At 39.1% G+C, this 15817-nt stretch overlaps 1 protein-coding gene across 1 annotated transcript; it reads left to right on the forward strand.

Moving 5' to 3' along the window:
* Positions 1-260: 260 nt before the first annotated feature.
* Positions 261-4372, forward strand: MAP65-1 (microtubule-associated proteins 65-1). The gene is made up of 12 exons (XM_087691381.1): positions 261-728; positions 906-1005; positions 1109-1312; positions 1416-1673; positions 1783-1998; positions 2094-2249; positions 2601-2760; positions 2902-3053; positions 3131-3218; positions 3315-3388; positions 3527-3601; positions 3876-4372. The coding sequence occupies exons 2-12, from the start codon at positions 952-954 to the stop codon at positions 4230-4232; spliced, it is 1794 nt and encodes a 597-aa protein (XP_087547507.1). The 5' UTR covers positions 261-728; positions 906-951; the 3' UTR covers positions 4233-4372.
* Positions 4373-15817: the final 11445 nt, after the last annotated feature.

The following is a 15817-nucleotide window of genomic DNA, read 5'->3' on the forward strand; positions in this document are numbered from 1 at the left end:
TTAGCTGGGTAGCGTAGGCATATCAATCTTCTGGCTTTGGTTGCAAAAAGCTTACATGTCACATACAGAAGATTATTGATGCATGTGAACGGGAGCGTGGAGGGGCGGGATTCAAAAAAGAATGCTGATGAGGCATTGGTGGGCCACTAGGGAAGCGCCAAGTCATCAGGCTAGGATTTTCTTTTTTGGCTATTTACAACTTACAAGCACCACCTATACTACCAGTACTCTGAGCCTTCCCCCCCTCCCCCCCCCAGCAGGCTATACCGGGTACCCTCCCTCTCTCTCTCTCTCTCTCTCTCTCTCTCTCTCTGTCTATCTCTCTTCTGCCATTTTTCGCTTTCCGTGTTGCATGTGCTTGGCCTTTCTCGTTCTCTGTAATTTTGCAGCTCCACGTTCACGTCTTGCCCCCTCCGTCGCCTTTTTCTTCAGACTTGAAACCCTAAAGCAAGTTTTGCTCATTTCCTTAGCCGAACGCCATAGCTGGAGAGAGAGAGAGAGAGAGAGAGAGAGAGAGTTGTCTTCCAAGTAGCGACAGGAGACAGCACCCTCTCTTCGAAGTTTAGAGAGAGAGAGAGAGAGAGAGAGAGAGAGAGAGAGAGAGGAGAGGCCTTCCGGCAGCAGCTCCTCTTATCGTACATTGTCGCATGACCGTCTTCGCAGCTTCATGTCTGGACGCCCTCAGCCGAGAGCGCTGCTTGAACGTCCTACTCTCTCAGCTCGTCAAGGTATGTGCCGTTCCTTCTCCTTTCGCCCTCGGTGCCATGCGAAAGCCTTGGAATAATAGTCTTCCTTTGCTGGCGTGTATCGCCGCGAAGAAGCTGCTGAGGTTTGCTCTCCTTGGGGAGAGACACCGACTGTGCAGCTTAGCCTCTGGAGTGTTTTAACACCAATTCAACTTTCAGGTGCATAGCGAATCGTGACACCGAGGGACTTCCTTGACTACTTAACATGGCTAACGGGGAGACTGAAACAACTTGCGGTTCCCTTCTCAGGGAGTTGCAGGTAGTAATCGAGTGTAACGATGCTATTTTTACTTGCTGCTTCGAGCTGCATTTCGTGCATCTAGCTGCTGCACTCGCTTACAATTTTGCTCTGAGCAATGCAGCATATTTGGGACGAGGTTGGAGAAAGTGATGCGGAGAGGGACAAGATGTTGCTACAACTGGAGCAGGAATGCTTGCAAGTGTACAGGCGGAAAGTAGATCAAGCTAGCAATGCCAGGGCACGTCTTCACAAGGCTTTGGCTGATGCGGAGGCTGAACTTGCTTCTCTCATATCTCGGTTGGGAGATCGGCCATTGCTTGGCCGGGTACATGTTTTTTATTTAGCTGTTTACTAGTTCACAGCTTGACATATATGGCCTATGTCAAAAATTCCAGAGAGTAAAGTATTTTGTTCAATCTTTGTACCAGTCAGATAAGCGGATGGGCACACTGAAGGAACAGCTAGCTGCTGTTCAACCACAATTGGATGAAATGCGGCGTAAGCAAGAAGAACGGATGCGACAATTCTTGGAGATCAAGGCACACATTCAGAGAATTACGGGTGAGATTTCGGGTGTGGCACAGTCAAGTGATATCTCTGCAAATCCTGCCGCAGTAGAGCAAGATCTGTCTTTGAAAAAGCTTGATGAGTACCATGCCCAACTCCAGGCACTTCAGAAAGAGAAGGTCAGCTAGAGATGGACATGCAGTTCGGATCCACGTCTGTGCCTCTTTTTCTGGGCTTCTGCTGTCAATATCTAAAATATTGCCACCATGGCTTGTCATTTTGTTGCAGAGTGATCGGTTGCATACAGTGCTTGATTACGTTAGCATCGTGCATGAGCTGTGTGCCGTCCTTGGCATGGATTTCTTCAGAACAATTACAGAAGTGCATCCTAGCTTGGACGAGTCTACATCTGGACAATCAAAGAGCATCAGCAATGACACTCTTGACAGGCTAGATAGAACTGTTACCTCCTTACAACAAGAGAAGAAGCAACGGATAAAGAAGGTAACTGTACCTTTATGAATGCGACGGCCGCTGAACTGAATTAATGGGATTCTACCGATAAATAGTTGATTGCTCCTTTTGTCTCTCTCATTCAGCTTCAAGATTTGGGAGGCTCTTTAATCGAGATGTGGAACTTAATGGATACTCCAATAGAAGAACAGCAACAATTTGAGCATGTCACTTGCATCATTCACATGTCGGATGATGAAGTCTCAGCTCCTGGTGCACTTGACTTGGATAACATTCAGCAGGTAGAGTCATCAGACTTGACCGCTTCCTCTTTTTAGGGACAAGCTCTACTGATCTGTCAGCTTTTTAGACATACTGCTTTTAGAAAGATGCACAAACTGTTTTGTGTATTTCAATGCATCAATCGTTCTCTGTAATTGACGAAGAGGGTTTAGAAAGATACGTGTATTCCAATGAAGGAGGTTTTTTGATGTTTGGACTCGCTTCTTAGACTTATCAACTTTTTGTTGTGATCATTACATTTACCATTTATCTGGTGATGTTGGAGATTAGGTGTCCTAGGATACTCTCTCAAAGCCAAGGACGTCCGGTTTTCTTGAAAATTGATTTTGTGTGTAATTCATGCTTACCAGGCAGAGATAGAAGTTGAGCGACTGGATCAACTGAAAGCAAGCAAAACCAAGGAGTTGGTCATGAAGAAGCAAGAAGAATTGGATGAGATATACAGACAAGCCCATATGGATCCTGATCCTAACACAGCACATGAGAAAATTCTGGCTATCATAGATTCTGGTCAGTGTTGAAGAGCCAGCAGAAGCATGATTTGACAGCACATCATGTGGTGCTGTTCTTTAACGAGTTTGTACATGTTTGGTTTCTTCGTTATTATTTGTATTTTAAGTCATGACATGGCTTTCTTGTTTTGGAGTGAAGGTATGTTTGATCCGTCTGAACTTCTAGCACGAATGGATCATCAGATCGCTAAGGCAAAAGAGGAAGCGTTAAGTAGAAAAGAGATAATGGAGAAAGTGGAAAAATGGATGTCAGCTTGTGAGGAGGAAAGTTGGTTGGAGGACTATAGTAGGGTAAGTTGAACAAGCCCTTCTAAAGAGTCTTTACTTGTTAAGTTTGAGTACTGACATTATTGACCTTTGTAATACAGGACCAGAACAGGTATAATGCCAGCAGAGGAGCACACCTTAATCTGAAACGTGCAGAACGGGCTCGAGTCACAGTGAATAAGCTGCCAGGTTTGTGTTGCTTGCTTGCTAGTTCTCATCATATTGTAAGTCACATTGTAATGTCTAAGCGTGCTGATATGAACTGTCTTATTATTCTTTTGCCAGCTCTGGTTGACTCACTGATGGCCAAGACCAGAGCATGGGAGGAGGAGCATGGTTTGCCTTTCATTTATGATAGAGTGAGCAGCATCTTTCGTTGCATATTCATATTGCAGAAGGGTTCCTTCTCTGAAGGGCGACCTTTCTAGCTGTGTCCACTTATGATAAGTTCGTAGTTGCTGGGGTCCAGAAGCAGCTCATGTTTTGTTCTTCTACAGGTTCGTTTGCTAGATATGCTGGATGAATACAGCTTGCTACGACAAGAAAAAGAGGAGGAAAAACGCAGAGCTCGGGTATTTCTTTTAGTTTGTGGTTATATTTTATGTGAAGACAATGTATCCTGCGTTTTGTACATGTGAATCCAGAGAATCTTCTAAGGTATTAAAGAGTGTCCGTCAGAGACATGCTAAGTGCTCTTTCTGGACGTAATCTCTCTTTAGTGTGCTAAACCTCGAATCTTGCATTTTTGTTTTGTATCTTCCTTATGTCATAAGCGAACCTGGTTTTCACTCCTTGGACACTTTTCACATTCTTCTCTAATCTGCTATCTTTTGCATGGCCCACCAGGATCAAAAGAGGTTGCAGGAGCAATTAATCAATGAGCAGGAGACTCTGTTTGGCTCAAGGCCTAGTCCTAACAAGCCGCTAAGTGCAAAGAAAAATGGTGGCGGTCGTGCCAATGGGGGGGCAGATACACCTGCTAGTAGGCGCTTGTCCCTTGCTGGGGCCATGCTACAACCAGCTAGTGCAGACATGCTTGCTCCCAGAGTGAATGGCATTACCCCTATACGAGTTGGTAAAGATGGCAAGAAGGAGAGGGCAAGGCCAGCTGCTCCACTTAATTATGTAGCTCTACCGAAAGAAGATGCAGTTTCATTATCATCAGTCAACGGGTCGGAGCCAGCTTCACCAATAGCAGTATGATCGAGCTTGTTCGATATTTCTTACTCTACCTCTCCAAGATAATAGGTAGTATTTTGCGAGAGCTGTAAAATTTTTACTGTATCATGTTGACACTTTTTGAGGGCTTTGCTCGGCAAGTTGATTCCTTTGATGATAGCTAATTGGAAAGATGGAATACGTCTTTTGTATATGGACCCCAAACGGTTGTTTAATGAAGATTGTCAGACTGTCCAAGGTCTCCAGTAATGAAAGACTAGATTGGCATCAATAGAGGATAATAGCTGGTCAATGGTGGATTGGTATTGCTTCTGTCTGCATTTGAAAATGAGTACTGTCATCTTGCCAGCCCAATAATATGCTATTGTTAGCTTTGTCGAAGAAAAAATTAGTACAGATTTAGCAGTTTTTGATTATATGCATGTTCTGACAGGTGTGATTGTTTTTGTTTTGGGTAAGGTAAATCTACCTGAATCTACTGCAATGTGAAGTGATATTCCTGGTCTTTACTGTTGTCGCTTTGGATGCTCTAATAAGATTTCCGATCGAACTGTAAATTATTCCTTCAAGTTACTCATAAGCATACACTCGATATTTTTCCGATCACCCGAATTCTGGCTTTTCTTGGCCCAACGCCTAATGCAGACCAGATGAAGCGTGCAATGGGAGTGTATTCATGTGTTTAAAGCTCTCTTTATAGGGAGGAGGCAAAGTGATTTGGTTTCCCATCATTTATCTTGTTATACGTCAATTTTCTGATGGCAGTGTCTTTACCATGGCTCCACATTATCAGGTTTATCCTGGGAGATAGTGCCGAGCGCCACACTTTCTAAAGACTCTTCATCCATGCGTTGAAAGTCTCACGTGGGAGGTGTTTTCTCCAATTTTCAGCAGCCTTCATGGTCCATCTATGGGTGCTTTGTTGTTTCCTCCCTTTGAATTGTGATCTGCTACTAGGTAGGGTACTGCGGCCAAGGTATAGGGTCACCTGTTTCCGTTTGAATCCCCTTACAGACTAATCAATCCTCTCCCAACAGGCTTTGGAGACGTGGTATACCGACTGTCGCAGATGCTAAGAAGGTTTGAGCTACTGTGAGTTTGCCTGCTAAACCCGCCCTCAGCCTCTGCCCATTTGCCGAATTTGCCTTGGGACTTTACTGAGGAATCAGAAAAACCTATCTTTTATTCAGATGCCTACCCCCAGGAAGCACCCTAGATACTTGAATGCGATGCGAGGTCCAATTCATTTTGCATCCTAGATTTGTGACCCGCTCTAGAGGCTCTCCTCCCAACCTAGATAGATGAGTTGTGTCGTAGGTGCACTGGAACCTGAGAGTCTTACTTAGCAAATTCTTCATAAACATCCGATAGAGCTTTTAGCGATGGCTCTTCAGCCGCGACCACATTGAAGTTGTGGTCGCCAAACATCATCTGCACTACAAACGTGCTGCTATCTGAGAGAGAGAGAGAGAGAGAGAGCATTAAAGGATCCATCTCTTGTTTTGAATCCCAAGTTTCCTGAGTGGCTTAGGATCTTGTGTGGACAGAAGATGGGCTTCTGTTTTGCACCAGTCGCTTAGTAAGTAACCAGTATAGGAATGCAAGTGCTTGCATTCATAAAAAGCGCGGCAATCAAGTTGCAGAATGATCAGCCAAAGCTCAGAGCCATCATGACTTGTTAGACGAAAGGCCATGCGATTCTGACATTTGGCTTTTCAAAATCCATGTTGACTCAGAGCAACTCCTCTTTTGAGCCAATGCAATAGTCCATTACAAGGGCTAGGCTCATCACAAGAGCATGGCGCATAGTCCATACCAAGAGCTAGGCTCATTACAAGAGCATATGGGCCCTGGTGCCACATATGTGGTCAGACGTCTTTTAACTGAAAGGTGGGTCTACGAAGATGTTCGTGCTTTTTTCTCAATAGGAGGCGTATTATAGCATTTTCGTGATGGATAAGGCAAGCTAAATTCAACAATTTCAGCCCCTTTTACATCGCTCTACCCTATTACAAAATTTAGATCTCCCCTTACGCCTTGTCATGTGTTTCTTGAAGAGACCTTGGCTACCTTAATATTAAGAGGGGGTGAGTGTAAGGGTATGGGCTTTATAGCTATACCATGGCATAGGAGCTAGAAACACCTATATAGAGAGTAGTTGTGATTCTAAGCTCAACTTGGTTTCCACTCTACGTGTGATTCTCTTACTCAATGGTGAACCCTCATATGTGCGGCGTTATGAGGGTGTAGTCTTGAGATATGCCTCAATGTTGTATCTTTCGATATCATGAATACAAAGATTCCTTATTGATATATCTTGTGTGCCATTCTGCTATGCCTTTATGACAAATTTTACCACGAAGTCCCATGAAGGTTCGTAATAGGGCGGTTACTCATAAATATGTAAGCATATCTTAAGTTTTTAAAATACTATTTTCACACATTTTTTACATATAGAAGGATGCCATATAAATGGGTTATTTATAGATTGAATAGAAAAGGGATGTGTTTTATTTAGGGAAAATTCACATATAAGAGTTTTTTTAATAGGTCTTGAATACACATGATATAGATGATTTAGGTGTAGTGAACTCTACGTGGCTTAAAAATTTAATGGGCAACAAACCTCCTCACGAGGTCGATGGTCTTAAATTCTAGTTGGGTGTATACATTACAACAATGTTTTCTTTTAGATCTATGTGGAAGGGTGGTAAAGCCCACATGAATACTGCATTTGGGAACATACATTTATGTGGAAGAGTGGTGAAGTACAAAACATCTATGGTTTTGAGTATCTTGGTAGATTATGAGTTGTTATGTGGTATTTTGTGAAGATATTTTATAGCAATGTTTGGTTGGGATTTGTTTTTAAAAATTGAAGATAAAGTCACTATGATGAGGGTGTTTGAATTGTTATTTTTTAGATGTCTTGTCAATGTTGTGTTTAGTGTAGTTGGAGGCAAGTTTGTTGCAAGTATTTCAATGTTATCATTGTTTTTATTTTACATGATTTCTAATTGTTTATGTTGCTGAGAATAATATGCTTTGTTTTATTTTTTAGTTAATTTCTAGTACAATGCAATATAGCGGCCTTTTGAGAAGTTGAATTGCAATACATTTTTGTGTTCTTTTGGTGATATTCCATAGCCAAGCACATGATATTAGATTGCATTATTGTTGGCATATTAATAAAGTTATGATGTTTTTTAAATGCGAATAGATAGTGAATGGTATTGTGGCCAATGTGTTGTAGGGTTTGAACTCTTGCACTCAAAACTCTTATGCCATGACCTCATTGGCTATTTTACTAGTAATCTTATGCTTAGTATTCGAACAAGTATGTTGTTATCACTAATTGTAATTGGGAGTTCATTTGTTGGTTGCCAAATTGCTTTTGTTTTTGGTTGTGTTTTCATAAAAGATAATAGTATCAATGTGAATATGCTCAACTTTATCAATAATGTATAGATTTGCAGGGTACGTCAAAGTATGATGTAGATATTTTATTGCAAGAAATACAAAATATAACCAATAGCACTATTTATTGCATACACTAGAAAAGTGGCATTTATCTTTGAAGACACCACTTTACATTGAACATTGCATCTTCCATAGCATTGCTCATTATCGGTGATGAAATCTCATGAGATGGAAGAACTATGTTAAATGCAATAAATGCATGCTTACATTGAATCAATATGATCATAATAGTTCTTTCAAAGATATTGATATATTTGTGTGGTGACCTCTTCAAAGCAAGCCCAATAAAAGACAATAGGGTATCTCAAACCTCCAAAAAAATCCACATAAAATCTAGGTTATTTCTCCTTGAATAGATTGATAAAATTGTATGAATTGACAAAACCAACGTGGCAAAACAATAATATGTTTTTAAAACATATTTAAAAGAAAAATGAGTAAACACCCATGATGAACATGATAGCAAATATAAAGTAAAACATGCCATTCTCCAACAAACAAATAAACATAATTATAGTAAAGAAGCTATTGACTGATTTGATGGTCAATTGATCAAGATCTAAGTAAAGATGTTCACTACCATCTCACCCAAACTCAATACAAATTCCAAAAGACCCTTGAATGTTGGGTGGGCTACAGAATACATTTTTACTAAGGCAAAGCTTGCTTGTTAAGCTTTGTGCAAGCAAGATTAACCATTCGGGCTAAAAACGCTTCAAAAAATGCACTTTTGTTAATTACGAGATTAAGAAAAGGGCCAACGAGAGTTTTCCACGTGCGCAAGGATATTCTTGACTCCTTTTTTTTTGGAGATAGTAGAGTCCACTTCGTGATTCTCTCCTTTTTAGCCAAAATCTCCAAAGTCTGACATGTTTTGGTCGTCCCGAAGTCCTTATTTACTTATTAAATTTGACAAAAGAAGTGATAAAGATATAATGAAGTTAATAATGACTTTTTTGAAGGTCAAGAGCTTTTTGGCACCCAATATATTTTCATTAGTCTTCTTAATATTCCTTTTTAGTTCATTCACTTTTATCGGTGAGCTTCTTTCTTTGTGAATTTAATCTTAATACAACATCCAGAATGCGTTCTTCTCGTTTAGTAAACTCCTGCACCATCTATAGCCAGGGAGTTGACGAAAATTGGGCATAAAAAACCTTTAGTATAAATAATTGGGTTACCATGTTGCCCTCTTGCAAGGGCTCTAACAATGTGAAAAGAAGAAAATGAGAGGATATAAAACATCACTGGAAGGGACGTATCATTACTTTCAAAATTATGCATGAAGGGTGGTTTATCAAAGTGCAACAGGTCTACATAGTCAAGGATTGTAAGTCTTGAGTTGATAACGTATGTAATATTTTTTTCATTTAAGCAAGTACTAATAACGAATTCTTGGTTATAGACATATTTCTGTCAACAAGTACTAAATGGAAACCTCTGTGGAAATCTTAAGTAGAACCTTCCATGCGATTCATAAGGTGTTCGTAGACATTATCTATGTTGATCAGACTGTGGATTCTTTTAGTGAGGGAAGGGTTTTTATATATTATGCATGCTATGTGGTTCCCTCTAGAGCAAGTATATATGGATATATCGAGGATTTGCCATTGCCAAGTCTTTCATCTCTAAATTGGAAGAATCTTGATAAGGCAACGATGCATATTTTTAAATTCAAAATATGTCAGGATATTCAAAAGTTATGATAACTCGAAGGATCTCAAGAAGAATATGCATATCATGGTTTATACCCTTGTATATCTTTGTGGTCTATTTATCTTCTTCTATCTCCAACACCTTCTCATTCTTTGGCATTGTAACTTCTTTGTCGCTTTTTTCAAAGATCTCTAGTCTCCACATAGTGGCTTTTTTCATTAGTTGCTTGAAAAATTTGACTTTAACCAATACTCTCTTCTCTTCAAGTCGAAGAGGAGATAGATGGAACTTCATAGGAGAAAGTGTTGGCATTCCTTTCTTTTTGGAGTTTACCTTACTAGTCTTTCCAGATGACTTGCCGCCCTTGCCCTTGCCCTTACTCTTAGTTGAAGATTTTTATGGAGGGGAGTCCGGATCGACTAGTGTAACCGCCCTATCCAAAATTGACTCAATACATCGCTACCTTATCCACAACATATATGAGTCAGGGTAATCTCGGCACTGCGAGAAAGAATATAACAAATTGGTAAACTGAAAAATGATCCCTCAAAAAACAAACAATATGAAAGAGAATTATATTCACCCCATCTATCTTTAGTATCTTTGAATCTATTGTGCTGCAGACATTTGAAATCGCTCTCCATCCATAAGTATATATATCATTTTGCAATGGTACTTCTTGTTGGAGAAAGTTATATGATTTTTCAAGATCAACAATATCCTCATATGTGATGTTTAAGAAGGTAGTCACGAGCCTGCCAGCATTGCAAATGGAAACAATAGACAATCAAACAAAATAAACAATTAACCAAAAAGCAAAGAATATTCCATTCAATGCACATTTTTGCTTGGCTATGGATACCACTTAGATAGTTCATGAGGATAATTTCTCTGGTGAGTATATTCGGTGTAAGAAAAAAAATATGGTAGTTTGTGATGGAATCGAAAGCTTTGAAAAACATTGTTATGTTTGAACTAGGCCTTGAAAACATTTCCACTAATAACAATGGATCAATAATAAATATACTTTTAGAGATTTCTTGGCTAAGAGAAGCATTCAACATCCTAAAGCTAATAGAAAAAATAAAGGAATGCTATATGGAATCAAAATCACAATCATTCTATATACTAAAAATTTTGAGAGTCAAAATGCCTTATCTTATGCAATAATAAACTATAGAATCTGACAATTGAATGTCCTTTTTAACTAGCACGGACTTGTCCTCAAGAGATATGCTAAGATAGTCCTCTTCCTCAGAAGTGCAAGAAACATTGACAAGCATTTGTCCATACACCTCACCCATCCTCTTATAATTAATTGGACCAAGCACAACGATTTTTCTCTTGCAAACATCATCCTCAGTTCTTATGACCTTTTGTATTTTTTCTTCTTGGACAAACTCTTATTGGGATGCGGTCCCTGTTGGGTATAGACATGTCACATCCCCGATCTTTGGCCCTTTCGCTTTCTTGGACAATTTTGGGGGAATGTTAAGGATCTCAAAGGCCTTTTTTAATCAGTAGTAGGCAAGGGCCTCAATACCTTGTCGAACATGTGCTTGATTTTGCTGAGTATACTAAAATCTTTGTTCATCAAGGTGATCCTATGAGCATGAGTAGCAGCAATGTAAGCATCATTCATAAAGTCAAAAACAGTCTTCAACTGCCTCCTGAAGACGAAGAATCGCTGTAAGCTACCATTTCTTTTGTAGGCCAAATTTAGTCGACACTCTTGATAATCTATCAAAAATATTCTTAATAACTTCGATAAAAGCTATCTTTGGAATGACATAATGTTTAGCTCTCTAGGCCTTTCTTATCTCACTAAAACACTTGTGCATATAGTAAAACCTAGACCTTCTCTTTCTCCTTGGCTTGGAAGGCTCACTTCCTTGAGCAGAATAGGGTTTAGATTGATCTATTGACTGATCAGGTGCTCTAGGGGAGATTGGAACCTTGGCAATTGTGAGAGAGGACTATCCAGTAAGATCATAGGGTTGGTCATCAACCACATGGACCTTGCCTTGGGCAGGAGGAGAATACAAAATCTTTGCACTTGATTGCTTTGATTGCATGGCAGGAGACTAGGAAAAATGAAGGATAGGAGGGATCTCAGGAGGGATAGCAGCTTGTGGAATCTCTAATAGCCTTGCCTCTTGTTCACTATCCTTGCTCTTTGCTTTGCCCTTGCCATCACTGCCTGATAGAAAATGGTAGGAAGAGCAAATAAAAACTATTTACTGGAGGTATGGTCGATACGATGCACAGAGGATAAGTTGATACGATGCGAGAGCAGTGAAGCCAAATCTCCGCAGGGTCCTATTCGCACCGTATCGTGGAGCAACTAATACACTGCGAGCACGATAGAGCGTAATCTCGGCACAATCCTTTTCGCTCCATATCATGGAGGAGCTGATATGGCGCGAGAGTGACAAAGCGAAATCTTCACAGGGGTCCTTACCCGTATCGTGGAGGAGCAAACATGTGTGTGCAAAGGACAAACCCCTTATTCTTTCGCGTCATTTTGTGATTTCCTATTTTTTCTAAGACCTTATACATATTCAATTTTTTTTAAAAAATATCTATAAAAATCTTAAACTTTGAAAAAAAGTTATTATTTTTTTTATTTTTTGAGTCTATTTACCATTTTAAACTAAAAATAATAAAAAATCACAAAAAATAGACCATCACGAAATGCCACGAATAGGGGGATTGGGTGATACCAAATGTGATGGTCCGACCCTCGAAATCCCGTGCAGGGCACTTCCACGACCACCTTACGCCATGTGACCACCTTCTCCACGTGTCCCATTCGCCTGCCACCTTCCAAGGTGCTATTCGCATGCACATGTTTTTGTTTTCGAGTGTTATGATAGCGGTTATTCACACGCAAGGATGTGTGTGTGATATTTTTCGTGCGGTGGTGAGCTTGTAGCTGTTCACACGCAGCAAAATGTAGTCTGTGGTCGAGTATCCTATTCCCGATATTTTTTTAAATTTAAAAAAATCATAAATACATTAAAAATGTCCAAAAACCATTAAAATTTAAATAAAATAAAAAAGTAGAGAAAAATAATAGAAATAAATAAAAAAAGTAACTAAAAGTTAGAGAATTTTCTATTAATTAAAAAATTACCAATAAGAATAAAAAAATATTAAAATATAAAACAAATTAAAAAAACTTCAACATGTCATACAAATTCAATAAATTTTTAAATAAATAGATAAATTTTCATCATGATTATGACTAGTAAAAAATACATAAAAATTAAAAAATATGTTGAAAATTATTTATTTAAAAATAATTTAAATAATAAGAAAATAGAAAAAATTATAATATTTGATTATGGGGTTTTCAAGTGCTTGTATGTATGCATAGCATGAAGCTTTCAGTTGCATAAGTGCATATGTCGTGTTGAATTTTTTGTAGGATATGGAATGCTTGGGGAGGTCTGGTTTAGTCCAGTCAGTTTTTTGTTGTTGTTTTTGTTTCCTTGTTATCTATCTTAGTGGTAGTATGTATGGGTTTTGCAGGAATCCTTTTCCCTTTTCTTGGTTTTGTGTGTGTGGGGATAAATCCAGTGTGGTCTAAATGGCATCTTCTTCCACACCTCCGCTTCTGATCCAACATGTACAGTTACCAGTCTATGATTACTCTCTTCTTTTGGATGTTGGTTGTATTCGAAAGGTTGGTCTTCATCTCTTTGTGGCCTTGAAGTTTTCTCCAGTGGATGCGAAGCTCTGTTACTCTTTTCTAGATGCTTACAAGAAGAAGTTTTCAGGCTTGGTTTATGGCCATCGGTTTTGTTTATCCCCTGCTACTGTTAACAAGGCCTTGTTCTTTCCTTTTGTAGCTTCCCCTGTGTGTGCTGAGAGAAATGAAAAATAATGTATATTCCAAGAAGAGATATCCTGAATCCCACATGCATAGTGAGGAGAGTGAAGAAAGGTCAGAGACTATATAATGATGTACTTGGTTCACTTTTCAATGCAATGTCATAGTACTTTTGTCCTTCAATCAAATGTTTGTTTCATTGTTAAACACACAAGATTGTGTTTATGAGTCCAAGTCTTAATCTTGGAACCTAATTCACTTGTGTGACAGTAGATCTTGGCTTTGTCTATGAGTCTTGTCTACATCTTCTATCCTCCATAGCTCATGCCATGCTCTAGATCCGCGTCTTTTGACATGGTATCGGAGCTTAGCTGAGCATGGCACAGCTCCATATACTACTTCTCTAGTCTCTCTCTGGTCATCTCTGTCTAGCTTCAGCTCATGACTCCATTTTTCAACTTCACCTTCATCTTGACCTTGTATTTGCCATAGCCAGCCTGCACCCACCTCTATTTGAGCACTTAGATCTCTCAAACTAGAGTATATCTCTTCATAATCTCTTCAAGAGATTGTTCCTTAGCTTGAGGCGCTCCTTCTTGTTACATTAAAGCTCAACATTGTGCCCTACAGGACCCGACATTTTGAAAAATCTCAGCTTGTTGTAATTCTGCTCCTGTTGCTATTTGTACTGCTACATTGCACGATGTACCCTGTGAGCATAGGGCTTTGAGAGTTCACTATATAAGCTCTCTCCCCATAAAATATCTTCGAGAATTTTTTATCCTACAAGATGCACCAGAAGAAAAATTAGTCACTTGTCTACAACCCTAATTGTGGAGGCCATAGCCAATGCTTCAAAGCTTGACATTTTCATTGTTTCTTCTCATTGAAGCTATCAATAGTGATTTTAATAACTGAGCTACACTCTTTGGAGCTACAGATCTGGAAGTGCCCGAGTAAGCTTAGAAGTCATCCACAAAGATTCAAGAGAAGACCAAGACTCCATATCCATTTCACCTCAAGCTTTCTTTTCACTTCATTTTCACACCTCTCTTAGCTCAAGGAAGTTCTTGCAATTGTGATTTGGTAATTCACTCAATTTTCAGCAAGTTCTTTCCCACCAAATCAGAAAGAAGGAGAGAAATCATTAGCAATATCAAGCTCAACATAAAGATCTTCAAATCTTCAAGCATAGTATCTATTTGTACTCAACTAGTGTTATTTGGCACTAATCTACTTGTGTTCTTGGGCAACTCACTTTTTGGTATTATCTAAGCTATTTGAAGCTGATTAACATGGCAGAACTTGAGCAAATAGCCAAGTTCAATGGAGAAGGCTTTCATGCTTGAAAAGAGAAGACCATGTGACACCTTATGCAGAAGGACTTGTGGGACCTGTTTGAGGATGATGTAGGAGATGCAGATAGCAAGAAGGAATATGATGAAGACGGGTTCGTTGAAGAAGACCAGCTCAACATTAGGGCCAAAAACGCTTCAAAAAATGCACTTATGTTAATCATGGGATTAAGAAAAGGGCCAAAGAGAGTTTTCCACATATGCAAGAATATGGCATTCTTGTCTCCTCCTTTTTGGAGATAGTAAAGTCCACTTCGTGATTCTCTCCTCTCCTTTAGCCAAAATCTCCAAAGTCCGACATGTTTTGGTAGCCTTGAAGTCCTTATTTAATTATACAATCTAACAAAGGACATGATAAAGATGTTATGAAGTTAATCATGACTTTTTTGAAATTCGAGAGCTTTTGGCGCCCCCAATATATTTTCATTAGTCTTCTTAATATTCCTTTTAAATTCATTAGCCTTTCTCGGTGAGCTTCTTTCTTTGCTCATTTGCCTTTCTCAGCGAGCGTTTTTCTATGTGAATTCAATCTAAGTATGACATCCAAAAGGCGCCCTTCTCGTTTAATAAACTCCTGCACTATCTATAGCCAAGGAGTAGACGGAAATTGGGAGCCCAAAACCTTTTGCATAAACGATTGGGTTACCATGTTTTCCTCTTGCAAAGGCTCTCACAAGGTGAAAAGAAGAAAAAGAGAGGATATAAAACATCAATGGAAGGGGTGTATCATTGCTTTCAAAATTATGCATGAAGGGTGGTTGGTCAAAGTGCAACATGTTTACATGGCCAAGGATATGCACTTGTCTCTTAATGAACGTGTTTGTTGTGCCAGCAGACACACTGTAAGTCTTAAGTTGATAACATATGTGATATTTTTTCATTTAAGAAAGTATTAATATCGAATTCTTGGTTGTAGATATATTTCCGTCAACAAGTACTGAATGGCAACCTATGGAGAGTTCGAGTGGAATGTTCAATGTGATTCATTAGGTGTTTCTAGACATTATCTATACTGATGAGACCATAAATTCTTTTAGTGAGAGAACAATTTTTATATATTATGAGACCATCAGTTCTTTTAGTGAGAGAATAATTTTTATATATTATGCACAATATATGGTTCCGTCTAGAGAGGGTACATATGGACATATCGAGGATTTGCCATTGCTAAGTCTCACACCTCTAATTTGGGAGGTTCATGAAAGGCAAAGATGTATAGTTTTAGATTCAAAATATGTCAAAATATTCAAAAGTCCATGACAACTGGAAGGATCTCAAGAAGA

This window comes from Lygodium microphyllum, chromosome 13, assembly GCF_053477565.2.
Source record: "Lygodium microphyllum isolate KBCC chromosome 13, Lygodium_microphyllum_v1.1.10, whole genome shotgun sequence".
NCBI lineage: Eukaryota > Viridiplantae > Streptophyta > Polypodiopsida > Schizaeales > Lygodiaceae > Lygodium > Lygodium microphyllum.